This window comes from Microtus oregoni, unplaced genomic scaffold, assembly GCF_018167655.1.
Source record: "Microtus oregoni isolate MIOR12 unplaced genomic scaffold, Mior012 000043F_ref0000047, whole genome shotgun sequence".
NCBI classification, from domain to species: Eukaryota; Metazoa; Chordata; class Mammalia; order Rodentia; family Cricetidae; genus Microtus; species Microtus oregoni.
In genome coordinates this window covers 2,856,278-2,871,708 of record NW_024543210.1, presented here as the reverse complement: position 1 = coordinate 2,871,708, position 15,431 = coordinate 2,856,278, and the positions used below count along the sequence as shown (strand labels likewise).

General features: G+C 47.0%; 1 protein-coding gene across 6 annotated transcripts in view; it reads left to right on the top strand.

Annotated features, from left to right (window-relative positions):
* Nucleotides 1-4,169: 4,169 nt before the first annotated feature.
* Nucleotides 4,170-15,431, top strand: part of Ppp2r5c (protein phosphatase 2 regulatory subunit B'gamma) — a 134,342-nt gene continuing 123,080 nt past the window's right edge. For 2 of the 6 annotated variants that reach the window (XM_041633320.1, XM_041633319.1), the window contains exons 1-2: nucleotides 4,170-4,441; nucleotides 5,013-5,078. In XM_041633320.1, the coding sequence (XP_041489254.1) occupies nucleotides 4,415-4,441; nucleotides 5,013-5,078 (93 nt within the window). In that variant the 5' untranslated portion in view covers nucleotides 4,170-4,414. Of the gene's footprint in view, nucleotides 4,442-5,012; nucleotides 5,079-15,431 lie in introns of those variants that run through there. The other 4 variants (XM_041633322.1, XM_041633324.1, XM_041633321.1 and 1 more) reach the window with 3 other exon arrangements.

Genomic DNA, 15,431 nt, shown 5'->3' with positions numbered 1-15,431 from the left:
AACTATCCACCCCATGACTGGCTTAGTGGTCTTTACTTGTATTCTTCTATCACGGATGCCTTCTGTGAACTGCTACTCAGACTTTTAAAGCCCCCCAAAGCCCCCTAGCACCCAATCTGGCTTTCTATCAATTATTTTCTTAGGAACTCCAGCTCAACAATCCTACCACATTTATCTTTGACCCCCCCCCCCCAGACAGACTTCCTCCTCTGCTTTACCTTTTCTTGTTTCCTCGAGGTTGCTCTCTCACTTTACGGACACAGCTGGTCTAAGTCACGGAGATCTGCCAAAGCTTTTCCTACTTTATAAACATTTTTCCCCACTAATGGGACTCAGCAAAACCACCAAAGCTCCACACCAGCCTCGAGGTCCCTGCTGGGTCAACCTTTTGACTCCTCTGTGAACATGATTTTATCCGGCCTAGAGAACTGGGGCTCAAACACAGCTTCTCTCATCCCCAGTTCCCTCAGTAACATCCGTTCTTCCTCTGGTCCTCCAGCCCCTTTATATTTGTGAAGACCTCAGATGGAGATAACCAAGTGTTCCTAATGGCTCTGTAAGCTAGCCCATCAGGGACTGGTTTCTCTCACACTGTCTCAGGTTATGGCTGGGTCTTAAGGAGGGATGAGTGGTTATATCACCCAGTGTTCCCACCTCCACAGCGGTCTCTCCCATGTTCCCACAGCCTCACACACCAGGCTGAGCCAGGATCTTTCTTTCACTGCCTATTTAAGAGTCTTTCCTAGTTCCAGAGCTGAGTATTTCATGACCATCTTCGTTTTTTTTTTTTTGTGCCAGACCATTGTAACGATCCCATCTGTATGTTAGACCACAGATTTCCCCTAATTTTCTACTAAAGCTGGCATTTGATGGGTGTCTTCTACTGCTTTTTCCACCTCTCCTTATTTTCCCATTTATCTAGTTTACTTGCTAACACAATTTACCTTTCTTGTTGCAACTGCTCCTTTGTACAAACAAGTTCTTGCTTTACAATAACAAGTGCTAGGTTGGCAACCATCTTTGTCCTAGATGCATTTTTAGCTGCATCCAAGAGGGGCCAGGCAACCTCCGCCTCTGCTTGCCTACAGTCTCAACCCTTCTGTGCTAATTTCAAAGACTTTGAGATTTCCTCTAAACTTTTAACTGTTTTCAATGAATCTCTATATTCACATTGTGTCCCCCTGCAACCCATCAATCAGGTATGCCACCCCATAACACACAGATGAAGACTGCCATCCTGGTATTCCTGCCACAGACACTCCTAATCCTGACAGCTAAGCCTCAGTAGACTGTCTCACTTCCCACAGTAAGAACCATGCAGCTGCTGCCATAGCACAAAGGCGTCCTAACACACCATACAGGAATGTCACCTGCATCCGAATTTCCAGTGGATGCTCCCCTCAGACTTCTCCGCCTCAGGCGCATGCCTTGATATCCATTTTCCAGGACCATGTACTCACTCCTTCCCAACCCATCTCTGGTTCTGTCATGTCCCTGTTCAGGTGCCAATTACATTGTGTGACAAAACTTTTCCTGGGGAGATCCAACACACATGTCTAGTTACCCCAGACCAAAACTCACGACAGATCAAAGTACAGGTATGTCCAAAGTCTAACTTTGTGAACCTGGAGTTTTATTGGGATTGCTTACAGGAGTATGGGTGAGGGGTTACATACAGGAGCAGAAACAACTCAAAGACAGCTGCATCACCAAAGCCCATCCCAGCAAGCTGACAGCTCACAGAGCTGGGAACCTGGAGCACACTGCAGTCTGCAGACAGTTCAACAGGTGGGAGAGTCCTTTCCAGATGCCTCAGGCAGTCTTAACCTCTCCCAGGCAGTCTGGTCTGTGAGTCTTCTTTCCTATGAGTCTTTGCAGCTTAGCTTCCTCCCCTCTGAGGGGAACGCTTGCTTTTATTGCTCATTTTGGCAGGTAGAGGCCTAGTGAATTGGGTCAATTTCAGGAGTTTCCTTCTGTTTAAAGAACTTCCCAGCAGGATGACATGTTCCATTTATGGACATAAGAAGACTTCCATTTCTAGCTAAACATGCTTTCAGCATCCTCGCTGCACTGGGAGACAAATCCAGCTCCCCAGCAAGCCACTCCTGTCTAGATCAGATTGTCCTTGCCATCTCCTCTCCAGCATCAAAACATCCTGCACCTCACTGTGTCCCCAGCTAGACCATCCCCGCCCTTCCCTTGCAGACTTGTCACATGTTCTGGGGGCTGACACAGAGTTTCTTGTTTCCATCCAGGCATGCAAATTACCAGAAGACAGGGGAGAGAGACACCTTGCTCACCAAGGAACTTTTTGTGCTGCGCTTTGTAAAGGGGATGTACAGCAAATGTCTGTCAAGTGGATCAAGGATGTGCAACCCTGGACCATGCACGGTAATAACCAGGATGTTGGCAACATTGACTTCTCTCCAAGAAGTCCAGACTCCTTGCATTTATTTATTTATTTATTTATTTATTTATTTATTTTTGTGGTTTTTTTCGAGACAGGGTTTCTCTATGGCTTTGGAGCCTGTCCTGGAACTAGCTCTGTAGACCAGGCTGGTCTCGAACTCACAGAGATCCGCCTGCCTCTGCCTCCTGAGTGCTGGGATTAAAGGCGTGCGCCACCATAGCCCGGCGCATTTATTTTTAAAATATCAAATTAATTAGTTTTTTCTTTATTTTAGAGAAATTATTAGTCCACTTAAAGGAGAGTAATCATAGTTTCTTCTGCAAAAATACCTGTTCCAGCCTGCCATGCCAACCTCCAGATTACTTTTATTTAGGTGCACAGTCAGACACCTGAGGACAAAACTTACTCTCAGAACCTCCTACAGCACGTTTTGATCTTTTTTGTTTGTTTTCCCCGCACAGAGCTCTGGTGAGAACAACCAAAAATGTTTTGCTTGGTATTTTCAAATGCAAAAAACAAGGGTTAAGAGGACACACTGATTTTTCAGTACCTTAGGCTGGGGAGGTAGCTGAAGGGTCTGGCATTTGTCTAGCATGCTCAAGGCCCTCGGTTAGACGAAGGCAGCTCCTAAATCATCCGAGTGAGCATCTAATTTGTCTCGCACGTAAAACAACTCACTCCACAGCCCTACTTCCTGGTGAGCTCCATCAATATAGGATGTGAGGCATTAGCAACTTCAAAAAGGGCTGTAGAAGTACGGAATGAGAGAGCTAAGCTTCTTCCCTGATAAAGAGCTATCTGACAAGGGAGAGAATGAAGTGATTCCTAGTGTCCATGCATCCTCTCAGACTTAAGACCACTGCAAATTAAAGAATCAAAGTCTCCAAGGTGCAGGTTGCCCAGTTTTAGAGGAGGCGACGAAGACGCAGGCTCCGGTGGGCCGGGCCGATGGGCGGGGCATGCAGGTAGATGCCTCCGAGCGCGCCAAATGGGCGCTGTCTCGGTGGAGCCTATCTCCCCCCCCCCCAAACGTCAGACGGGCAGTGCCTACGATGGGGAGGCGGGGGTTGTCTTGTGGGTGGATCGTGCATGAACCTCTGCACGTGGGGTTTGAGGACCGCGGTGAGTGGAGTCTGCTCGGGAGAGGGCGCCTTTGCCTGCGTGGGCGGGAACGAAGGGAGAGGAGTGGGGTCTGTAGGCCGGGTCTCAATGGGTCCCGCCCCCGAGGCATGCGGTGGGCGGAGTCCACCCTAGAGCCAGCGGAATCGCTCTCGTGGGCGGGGCCTAATGGCCAAAAGAAACCGCCGCTCGCGCGGTGCTGGGCCTCCCCATTTCTACAGAAATGTCGCCGCGATGCAGCTTACGGGACAGTGCTTTTCGTGCCTGAATGGCTGCTGAATAGTTACCATACGTTTCACATGTGTACTTCCGCTTCTCACTGTCTTCTCTCCGCCACGCCCAGACTCAGCGGCTGCGCCTTTATCACCTCGGCCGTATCTACATGCCCCCCTCTCTTCAGCAGCTTCCTTCCCGCTGGCCCCACCAAACCCTTCAGACCCGGGCAACTCAGCCGCACACGAGCCGACTGGCACCGAGGGGGTGGGAACAGACCGCGCAGTGGGCGGGGCGACGCTGCGGAGCGTTAGGGCACGTGGGCCGTATTGGCCAATGGAGTGATGCCGTTGAGGGAGGCGGGGCGGGGAGAGGGCGGCGTGGGGCCGGAGCAGGGCGGGGCCTGACGCGGGGGCGGGGCCTGCCGGGAGAGGGGCGGAGAGACGCCGCCGCCGCTGCCGCCGCCGCCGCCGCCGCCGCCGCGGCTGCCGCAGCCTCTGGGAGCCTGGAAAAGGGGAAGCGAGAGCGAACGAGCGACTCAGTCCCCGGGCGGCGGCTGCAGCGGCGGCGGCGGCGGCCGGGGCGGCGCGACGGCTGGGCCGGGGGCGCTTCTGCTGCTGCGGTGGCGGCGGGCGGCGGCAGGGGCGGCGGCGGCGGCGGCCCGCACCAGCCATGCCGAATAAAAACAAGAAGGAGAAAGTGAGTCGGGGCGGGGGTCTCCGAGACCGGGTCGGGGGTCCCCGCGTTGGCGGGTGGGGGCGGGGCGGCAGGTTGTCCAGGCTCGCGGGCGGGCCCAGGGCTCTGACAGGATTGCATGGAGCTGGGGAGGCCGCCCAGGCTCTGAGGTGGCGCTGAGGTGCCGAGGTCGCTCTGGGTGGCGGCGGATGCTCCGTGCCGTGCTGTGCTTGGCGGGGGCTGGGGTGCTGGAGTCTTCCAGACTCGCCCCAGAAACCCTCACTCGTGAGGTTTAAGGGAGGGAGGGAAGAAAGGGATGGGCCGAGATCCCTGCCTAAGATTGAGTTGATCTGTCCCTGCTTGGAGTTTTCACCCCCCACCCCAACCTAGACGAAGAACATGAAGAGAAACGGAATCTGAAGGCTTCTGGTACTGTGTCTGTATTCCATATGATGTAGTTTGCTGCTGGCATATTAAAGCCACCAGAAGCTCTCAGTGCTATGAATCAGTTTGGAAAGGGCACTTGAGCCAATGCTTAGCGGTCCACATATTGAGACCACTAATTGTTTTTTTTTTTTTTTGTGACGTTTCTCAGGAACCACCAAAACCGGTGAAAAGTGGAAAAGGTTCAAAAGAAGGACAAGACACAGCAGAGCCAGAGGTAACTGGTGTCACATACTCATTGCTTTTCCTGAGCAGCTTTTAATCTAGGGTCTAACACACGGGGTAATGAAAACCAAAGTCTCATAAAATGTGTGCCTGTCTGAGACTTTTTGAAGTGTTTTCATATGTTACTTATTTTTCCCACTTTTATTAAAGTGCACGCCATAAAGCTGACATTTTAAAAACAAATTTGCTGCCTCTAACCTAGCAAGCCTTCCCATGTGAACTTGTCTTAAATTGAGCCCCTACCTCAATTTCATATTCCTTTTAGCTTTAGGGTCAGCCCCTCCGGCCTTTCCTGGCTATCCGGTGCCTGTCTGGGTGACTCTTCCGTGGTCCTTGCTTTCCTTGATGCAGTCTCTCTAGTTGGTGTCCTGGGCAGGCTTCCCCTGCTGATATCTGTTCCCTTGAGGCCTTTTCAACCACATAATGCTGGCATTTATTTGGCATCTCTAATTTGGGTACTTTTTACAGTCTTCTGTTTCTTTTCTCTCCAGTCCCTATCATTGGTGAGTTCTGACTTTCCTTGCTTCCTGGCTTTGGCTTATTTCCCCTATAGCTAGAATGCCCCCTTGGGTCATTTGGGAGAATCTGTGTTCCTTAGTAGAGTTATACCTTGGGGGCATTTGCAGAGTAGCCACTTTCTTTTGCCTTCTCTTATATCTCATTGTCTTGGAACTAGAGTGCCCCAGGCCAAGGATCCCAGAGCTCTGTTGGGTCAGTTTTTAAAAGCTGCTCATTAGTCTTCATTCTCCAGAACTGGATCTTCGAAATCTTACCACAGACATTTTTAATTTGTGAGCGTTAGGCCTCTCCTTCCTGCAAACCGCATTAGAATTTAGAGTTCAGCTCTGCCTGGGAAACGCAGTTAACTGCCGATATCTGCAGGGGTTATTTTCGTTCCAGGTTGTCTTCCCCTCTCATGTGGTGTGTTCTAAGCCTCCCTCCTCTGCAGCAGGTGGTTCATCCCAGCAAATCTGTTTCCCTCCCTAGAGCTGAAAGCAGAAATCCAAAAGGTTCCTGAAATACCAGTAGTTAGGAGTGTCTGTGCCAGTCTTTGCCTGCCCTTTCTGTACAGCAGACCGTGATGTTTTCCTGTGGCAGCGCTTGTGTTTGACTGCCTTCCAGAGCCAGCGCTTCAGCAATTTTTACATGAACTGTAGCTGCTCTTCAGGGGTATACGCTGTGTGCTTTCTTTGTTGCTAAAACTTCTTACTGGTCCCCAAACCTTCCTTGCTCAAACATACCTGTATCCCGTTCCTCTTGGGGGTCGCAGAGAAATATCAGTATGTGTGTTTCATTTCTCTGAAATGAACCTTGCTGTAAGGATATGGCAGATAATGTTGAGTTTTGACCTGAAAAACCCATCCCAGTTCAGAAATGCTCATGCCAGTTCTGTGTAAGAAAGTATCTGTGAAGTGCGTTGGGGAGTTTACTGGCAGCTGTGTAGGGCTCTTGAGTGTGGCCTGCCATGTCCAGTGTGATGCCCCAGTTGTCTTTTTGTATCTTTTCTAGTGCAGCTGTCTAAGAACTGGAGCCACAGAGCTTGAAATGACCACTGAAAAGCACTGAAATGTTGGGCACTCCACTCCTTCCTCGGAAGGAGACCCGAGGCAACGTGGCATACTAAACATGATACTTGGCAGACCCCTGCATACATTATTTTGCAGGAATACAAATCAAGGTGCTTTAGTTCCTGTGAACTCTGGGTTGATTTCTACTCTCTGATTTTCCTCCCCTCAGCCTTCAGCCCTATTCTTTTCTAGTCCCACCCACTTACGGAATATGATTGACTCAGAGAGTGAATTAAGTCATTACTGCACACACTTTTCTTCTCCTATTGCTCTGAATTGGACTACTTTAACCTGAACAGTTAAACTAGGTTTGGTATTCCCGTGCTGCTCGTTGAGCCCTTCTAACTTCAGATCCCCTCCACAAGCAGCAGTTGCTCACATTGCCCCACAAAGGTGGCTCTGAGCCTGGACAGTTGAAACACTCAGGCCTCACAGCCTGGAGAAGCGAACAGGGCAGGTGCCTAGCCATGGATGAGCTGCCAGAGACTTAGGGGATAATCCCAGCAGAGATTCAAGAAGTTAGCCATGTCAAGTATGTGGAGAGTCCTTACAGACACTTGGCTGGCGGTCCCCCAGTCACACAGGACACAAGGCATCAAGCAGTTTATACCAGGATACTTTGGGCTAGAGGGAAAGTCCTAGAGTGAGAGACAGAATGAGACACATTGCAGAGCTGGAAGTTAGAGAACAAAAATGCTGGTTCTTGGTCGCCACGATTGATGCCCTCACTCCCCCTGGGCAACGTGTTGCCTCATCTCTAAGACAACTTAGTGAGCTAAAGATTTTGGGATCCATTTTTCTCTATGTGGGACAGATTAGGTCCTACTTTTCCTAAGAAATTTTGCCCTGTAAGATGTATAGCAGGATAGATCTGTTAGTATAGTGACATACTGTTAAAGGTGGTCTGGTCTTTGGTTTATATAATATACATATGATAGGTATATAAACACTGTTAAAGGTGGTATAGTTTTATATATACATATGATAGGTATATAAACACTGTTAAAGGTGGTATAGTTTTATATATGTATATTGTACGTATAAATACTGGTAAAGGTTAGTATAGTGACAAATCCCATTAGTGCTGGACAGTTCTTGCCTTGTTCTGGAAATCTTGTCATTGCCGTGTTAGTACATTTCTCTTTCCTTTTTTTCTCTGTCAGATAGGATGTTAAAGTTGGACTTGTTGCTTATTCCCATGTGTCCTGAAAGTAAACATTTCTGTCCAGTGCTAGATACAGGTTTATTTTGTATGGTATCTTTAACTGACAGGCCACAGCTGATCCATGGGCCTCTCGAAGTTGGAAAATATTGTGGAGATGGACAGAGAGAACTAATTAGCATTCAGATATAGAGGACCATGACTAGGCACATTTTTATGAACACTTAAAATCTTAAAGAGATTATACTGGGATCTGGACATTGATTTTGCAGGGTCAGGCCGTTGGATAGTGTTGCTGTGTTGTCTTGTGTTTTTTAAGATCTGTGTACTTTGTCCAAAGTTGACGTTTTAAAATGTGTTGAAGATTTTTACAAATGATTTGTTTCAGCACATTAAAAGTGGTGTGAGTCTGGTTCTCTGTGTGTACTTCCTATGCCCGACTCAGCTTAGTTTTGTGGGAAAGTCTCTCCAGCAACTCTTATGTAACAGCCAGTGCTCGGAAAGAAGCCTGAGCAATCTTCCCTCAGACTTGATAGCTCATTTTGACACTGTTTCCCTTTCTGACTATTCTGTCCCTTTGCATCCCGGAGCAAGGGAGAATGAGCCTTGTTAGGGATCACATTGTACTGACTGGTATATAATGTTTTTCTATACATTAAAACTAAAATTTACAAACATTATTAATCTAGTAACAGAATAATAATTATATGTAAACATGAAAGTAAACATAAAAGATACTTAGAAAAGTATCTTTTAAAATTAACCAGGGGCTTTCTGCTCATGTCTCTGGATCGGGCATCTTTTTTGAATAAATTGGAAGAGACTATGGGAGTGGTTTGGAAAGAGCCACATGGTGACTTATCTGACACCCTCTGTGGAAGGGCCAAAGCCTCCTTCCATAGGTTGGCTTCAGCCTTACCTTAATTGGCCCTTCTCAGGCCTAAGGCCCTTCCTTGCCCAGTGCTTAGGTGCCACCTCAAATGGAAACGCTTGGGACCTGTTAGCAGTTGGCTGTTCCAGGTTGCCTGCCTTTGGGGCCTCAGAAATTGCTTCTTCCTGAAGGCACCCTTTCCTCTAGTTCCTACTCCATCCACATGTAAGCTGAGAGGTGGGACCCCTGAAGTCCCATGGACCGTATCAAGCCTGGTGCTTTGTTAGAGGCTGTTATCAGGCTGTGTGTATTCATCCTGACCTCACCTACTAAATACCAGAAGATGGACTGGCCCCTGCTGAGCCACAACATGGAAAAGAGATCTACAGTGTGTGCACACTTGCCTCTAGAGTGTGTCTGGTGCTCTCTCCCAGTTATGCTTCCATGTAGAACAGCAGTGCTCAGACAAAAGGGAAGGAAGGGCCCTTTATACTCCTCAAAGGCACTGGGAACCCAAACAGCTTTTATGTAGGTGGGTTACAGCTAGCTACCCATATTTTTCATATTAGAAATTAAAACTGAAAAAATTTAAGTATTCATCAGTTCAGCTAATAATAGCAATAATACTCATTACATGCTAACAAAAATAGCATTTGTGTGAAAATAACTTTTTAAAACAATTCACTGAGAAGAAGGGCACTGCTCTAGGTTTTTGCAAATCTCTTTAGCTGCCTGGCTCTACATTCAGTTAGCACATGCACAGCTCACAAAAATCTTCACAACATGAGACTTCAAAGGAGTCATTAAGCCATGTCTAAGTTACTATGAAGACAGTTTGGCTTCCTGGATCCCTTGAAGCATCTGAAGGGACCCTCGGTGGCAGCTGCAGACATGCTTTAAGGACAGCTGTTTCCGAATACCTTCCAAGGACTGGCAGGATGGCTCAGTGTGTTAAGGCACCTACTGCCCAACTTAACAACCAGAGTGCAGCCCCCAGGACCCATGGTAGAAGAGAACTAACTCCAGCAAGTTGTCCTCTAACCTCTGGCACATGTGCACACAAGATAAAAGAACTCAACAAAGAATCCCTTTCTGTCTTACTGTCTTCCACAAAGTTGACAGAAGCCTTCATTTTTTTTTTTTTAGCAACAGCTCAAATTCATCCATTCTGAAATTTAAGAGGTTTGATTTTTTTAAAATTTGTTTTTATGTATGTCCGTGAGTGTTTTGCCTACATTTGTGTGTGTGCCTAGTGCCTATAGGGGACAAAATAATTCTAGGAGTTTGTAAGCTGCCGTGTGGGTGCTTGGAGGGAACCCAGGTCTCCAAGGATGACAAGTGCTCTTAACTCAGTCATCTCTTCAGTTCAGGGGAAGGTTTTCTTTTCTTGGGCCGTATTTCTTTTGTCTTTTAAACTTGGTTTGCTGTCACTTTTGTAATGGCCTTAAGCTGCCACGCCTTCCTGTGACCCGCATCCCTGACTAGCTGAGGCCCTTGAGGACAGCTATTCAACACATCCTGTGATTCGTCTATGTGCTCTCCATGTGTCAGTTAGGACCAGCAGTCGAGAAATATTTGGTTGATTTTTGTTTTTCTAGACAGGGTTTCTCTGTGGTTTTGGAGCCTGTCCTGGAACTAGCTCTGTAGACCAGGCTAGTCTCGAACTCACAGAGATCCGCCTGCCTCTGCCTCCCAAGTGCTGGGATTAAAGGTGTGTGCCACCACCGCCCGGCTGAAATATTTGGTTGTTGGATTTAAAAAGTACTTAGAAGGTTGGGAATTTCGACCAGTCGTGGAACCCTTACCTAGAAAGGGAAAGGCCCTATGGTCAGTCCTCAGTACTTAGATAAATAGTGCCAGGAAAAGGAGAGCTTTGAATCACTTAGACTGTTTGCAAGTTATATAAATGACTTTTAATTATTATTTACTTTATTTTTGATACCCAAAGGAATTTCAATGCAGAATTTCCATTCAATATTATTTATTTTAAGTAAATAACATTGTACTAGTTTAGATGATTGACACTTAGAACTTTTTACTTATCTTTATATCTGAGACAATGTCTTACTATGTAGCCCAGTCTAGCCTCTTACCTCAGTCACTCTGATGTTGAAATTATAGGCATGTGCCACCACACCTGGAACTTTTCTGATGTTTTGTGAAAGTTTTAAGCAACAGAAAATTTATTTAAAAAAGAATAATTGTAGACCTTACTAAAAAAGGTCAGTGGTAAATATATCTTATCTGCCTATATAGTCTGTTTTAATTTAGAATTTCCACTGAAATGTGTTTCTAGTTCCTAATTAACATTTATTTGAGGCCGGGTGATGGTGGCGCATGCCTTTAATCCCAGCACTCGGGAGGCAGAGGCAGGTGGATCTCTGTGAGTTCGAGACCAGCCTGGTCTATGGAACTAGTTCCAGGACAGGCTCCAAAGCCACAGAGAAACCCTGTCTCGAAAAAGGAAAAAACAAAACAAAACAAAACAAACCAAAAACAAAAAAAAAAACAAAAAACATTTATTTGAGGACTTTTTCTTTGTTTTTTGTTTTGTTTTTTGTTTGTTTGTTTTCCAAGACAGGGTTTCTCTCTAGCTTTGGAACCTGTCCTGGAACTAGCTCTTGTAGACCAGGCTGGTCTCAAACTCACAGAGATCTGTCTGTCTCTGCCTCTCGAGTGCTGAGATTAAAGGCGTGTGCCACCACCACCTGGTGAGGACTTTTTCTTAGTAGAATATATTTTTACTGTAAAATAGTACACTTCATGGATGGGTGGATGAATGATGATTTCTGGCCTGGGTATCTTTGGTCCTGTATGAATGAGCATGGTGTTGAGGATTGGGGAGGATGAAAAGACTAATGTAGTCCTGACCTATTAAGAACCACGCATTAGCTCTGCACTATGAAGCGGGACCCTGTTGCTTCTGGACAGTCTGTGATTGGGAGTTTCTAGCCAGTTCCACTTTGATGGTGTTGAATGGAGGGGCTTAGCTGGGACCCATCTCCTAGGAAGAGCCAGCTGCAGCCTTGGATAAGGTCCCTGGGACAGAGCTAGGGTTAGAGGTGGGAGAAATTACCTAACGTGGAGGCACAGGCAGCTGCAGGGGAAGTGCATGCATTCTGCCGGGACACAGCAGCTGTTTTCCTCTGAGCTAGCTGTTCACCGACTAACTGCCCAGCCACTGACATGGGTCACGGGATGTCTTCTTGAGGTACAAGACAACTCTGAACATTTCAGTGAAGGGAAGAGTGTATTTATCTTGGAAGAAACTATCCGAGAGTGTCTCCACAACGGAGAGACCCACCTGAGGACAGAGTGGGCACCACTGTCTCAGCCCTTCCTTAGCCTCCCTGAGAAGGCCCACATCTCAGTCCACAGCGTCCTTTTTCTCCACCTGGGGGAGTCAAAGAGCAGTCCTAGAATCTTAAGGAAGAGAATAAATGCCTTACCTTAGCTCGAGGATACACTAGTCTTTCCTTTATCTTTTTGTATTTTTGTTAAGAAGAGTTACAACCACAGATTAGCACACACCCTGTACGCCTACAGGCTTTAGTGCTGACAAATGCTAATTTTGATCCAGGGAGGAGCTCGGAAGTTGGCCACATCAAATGATTTCATTTCAACCTGAAGTGGTGAAAGTTAAACTTAAAATCAAGTTCTTTGGTGCGTTAGCCACACTTCAGGTGCACAGTAGCCACAAGTAGCTAGTAGTTAGCAGATGCAGAATATGTCTGGTATCTGAGAGAGTCCCGTGGGGCAGAGTTGACTTGTAGCCAGACAATATTTTACACAACTACTTCTAACATGAGTAAATGTAATTAAATTTAGCCTCATTATTTCTCTTTAATAATACAATTTATCAAGTTTCATATTAAAAATTTAATGAAGAAAAGATAAATTGGCAAGAGAAGAAGATAGGTTTAAAAAAAGAAAAATAAAAGAAGGAAACACAAAAAATGGTGCCGTGGTGAGATGGGAAGGAGTGTGTTGGGTCCATGGCCCCAGATCTACACGTGAGGAAGACTCCATTTCCCTAGTCGAGGAACCTTGAGAGACCCAAGAGGAGTTACATAGTGTCACAGTTATTCTTGCAGACAGTTTCTTATAGGTCTGTATTTTTTTTTAGTCAAAAAGTTCATGGTTGAAAATGAAATAATACAAGAGCTGGGGCTGTTCACTGTAGAGTGCCTGTATACCTACTGTGCGCTAGACCCTGGGTTTGATTCTCAGCCCTGGAAAAAAAATCTTTTTTGTTGAAATAGCACAGAAGTATATCCTCCTCACTACACACTGAGCTTGCTTTAGGTGGTCAGGGACAGTCTTAGCAAGGAGTTGACATTCAAGGTGGGAGCTTCATTCCAGGGTGATAGGCATTTGAAGCAAGAAAGTGAGAGCGGGTGACTGCAGGGTTTGCAGAACTGGACCTGGATGCTGAGCTGCTGTGCACCAGGGAAGACGTGACATGAAAGTGCTCTCTGCATACATACACAGGGATGTAACGCCAGCGTAGCTGGCTGGGGCTCTGGTCTTGGCGGCTTATCGCTGACCACTTATTTTCAAGACCTCAGTGGAGCTGACTTGAGACTTTACTGGGTGGGACCAGGCCCTTCACCAACAGCCTCAGTTTCCTAGACAGTTAGGTTTCTCTGGAGAATGTGTTTTTCTTTCATGGACACCCAGTTCTTTCATGTTCTGCATAGATGATACAGTAGAAGGTGGCTATGTACAACATGGGGTGAAAAAGTCATCTCCCTCCCGCCTTCCAGCATAACAGGTTCCACATCCTCTCCTCTGGGGATCCATGGAGCCAGACCATGTCCCCTCTCCTCAGCTTCCTGGTTGAAGATGAATCTATGGAGAGAACTCTTCTACAGGGGCACCTATGACACACTCTTCAGTATCCTTGCTCCTAGATGTCACAGCTCTGTGATTCCTTCCTTACCACTGGGAACAGGGCTGGCAGATTTGCTAAGCTCAACGATGGCCAGTACTGATCAGAACACCCTCCTTCCTCTCTGTTTCTACCTCTCAGCAGGAACTATTGGCCTAGAAAAGAAAACTTTCTGTGAAGGTCCAGATATAACTGTCCTCGGCCTGAAATATTTGCACGGTTTGTCACAGCCGCTTACTGTGCTATTGTAGGAGAGAGCAGCCTTAGATGGTGGTGAGCGAATGGCCACACCTTCCAACAAAACTGTCTCAAAGCAGGTGAGGTAGGGCAATGTAGCCTAGGGGCATGGCTTTCTGCCTCTCAGGGGTGAGGGGCGAATCCAAGCAGCTGGCAACACTTAGAGAAAGGGAGAGGGGTCGGTTATGCTGCCATCCTTGGACCCTCATCTGCAACCAGCTCCGATTAGCTCAGTGCAGACAGCATCCTTGTGTTTGACGCCATTCTGCATCATGAACTTCTTGAGGTTCCAATGACTTGGCCCTGCTCAGTGGCACAATAAACATCTTACATGTAGTTATGAAGTTTTAGAACTGCACAGTTTGAATGAAGGAAAAACAACCTCTTGTATGGTAAGACGGTTAGGAGTGAGGCTTTGTCTCAAACCCGTTGTTTATTTTTTTGGTTGAATGAGTAGTTTTGAAGTGCAGAGACTAACAAGCACCCATGTTCTCTGTTGCCCTGATTTATTTCACTCCACATTTAGGAGATTGCTTGTGGGAATGAAAGTGACAGTTAGACTTTACAAGTGTCTTGTTAGAAATTGTTCCCTTTCTTGATACCTATATTGTTTCTCTATGGTAGCCTGTGCCACCATTCCCAATGGCTGCTGGGAAGACACAGGGCAGTAGCCCTTTGCTTCTCTCTCCACTGTGGTCATAGCAAGTCAGCAGAGGGCCTGCCTGTGTCCCTTATTGTCCCAAGTCCCCATGGGGACTGACAGTCCTGTTTTCCCTCCACTCAAGAACTTCCCCTTGATGGCTCCAGAATCCTAGCTCTTGGGCCCTGGAAGTCAGGAAGCCAACTGCTCTGTTCCTCAAGATACCTTAGGTCATCCTGCAGCCATCCATGATTCCCCATAGATGCAGCTCACAGACAGATACAGTTCACAGACAGATGCAGTTCACAGAGATGCAGTTCACAGACGGATGCAGTTCACAGAGATGCAGCTCACAGACAGATACAGTTCACAGACAGATGCAGTTCACAGAGATGCAGTTCACAGACAGATGCAGTTCACAGATGGATGCAGTTCACAGAGATGCAGTTCACAGACGGATACAGTTCATAGACAGATACAGTTCACATACAGATGCAGTTCACAGACAGATGCAGTTCACAGAGATGCAGTTCACAGACAGATGCAGTTCACAGACGGATACAGTTCATAGACAGATACAGTTCACATACAGATGCAGTTCACAGACGGATGCAGTTCACAGACGGATGCAGTTCACAGACGGATACAGTTCATAGACGGATACAGTTCACATACAGATGTAGTTCACAGACGGATGCAGTTCACAGATGGATGCAGTTCACAGAGATGCAGTTCACAGACGGATGCAGTTCACAGACGGATGCAGTTCACAGAGATGCAGTTCACAGATGGATGCAGTTCACAGATGGATGAAGTTCACAGAGATGCAGTTCACAGACGGATGCAGTTCACAGAGATGCAGTTCACAGACGGATGCAGTTCACAGACGGATGCAGTTCACAGACGGATACAGTTCACAGACGGATGCAGTTCACAGACGGATGCAGTTCACAGACGGATGCAGTTCACAGACAGA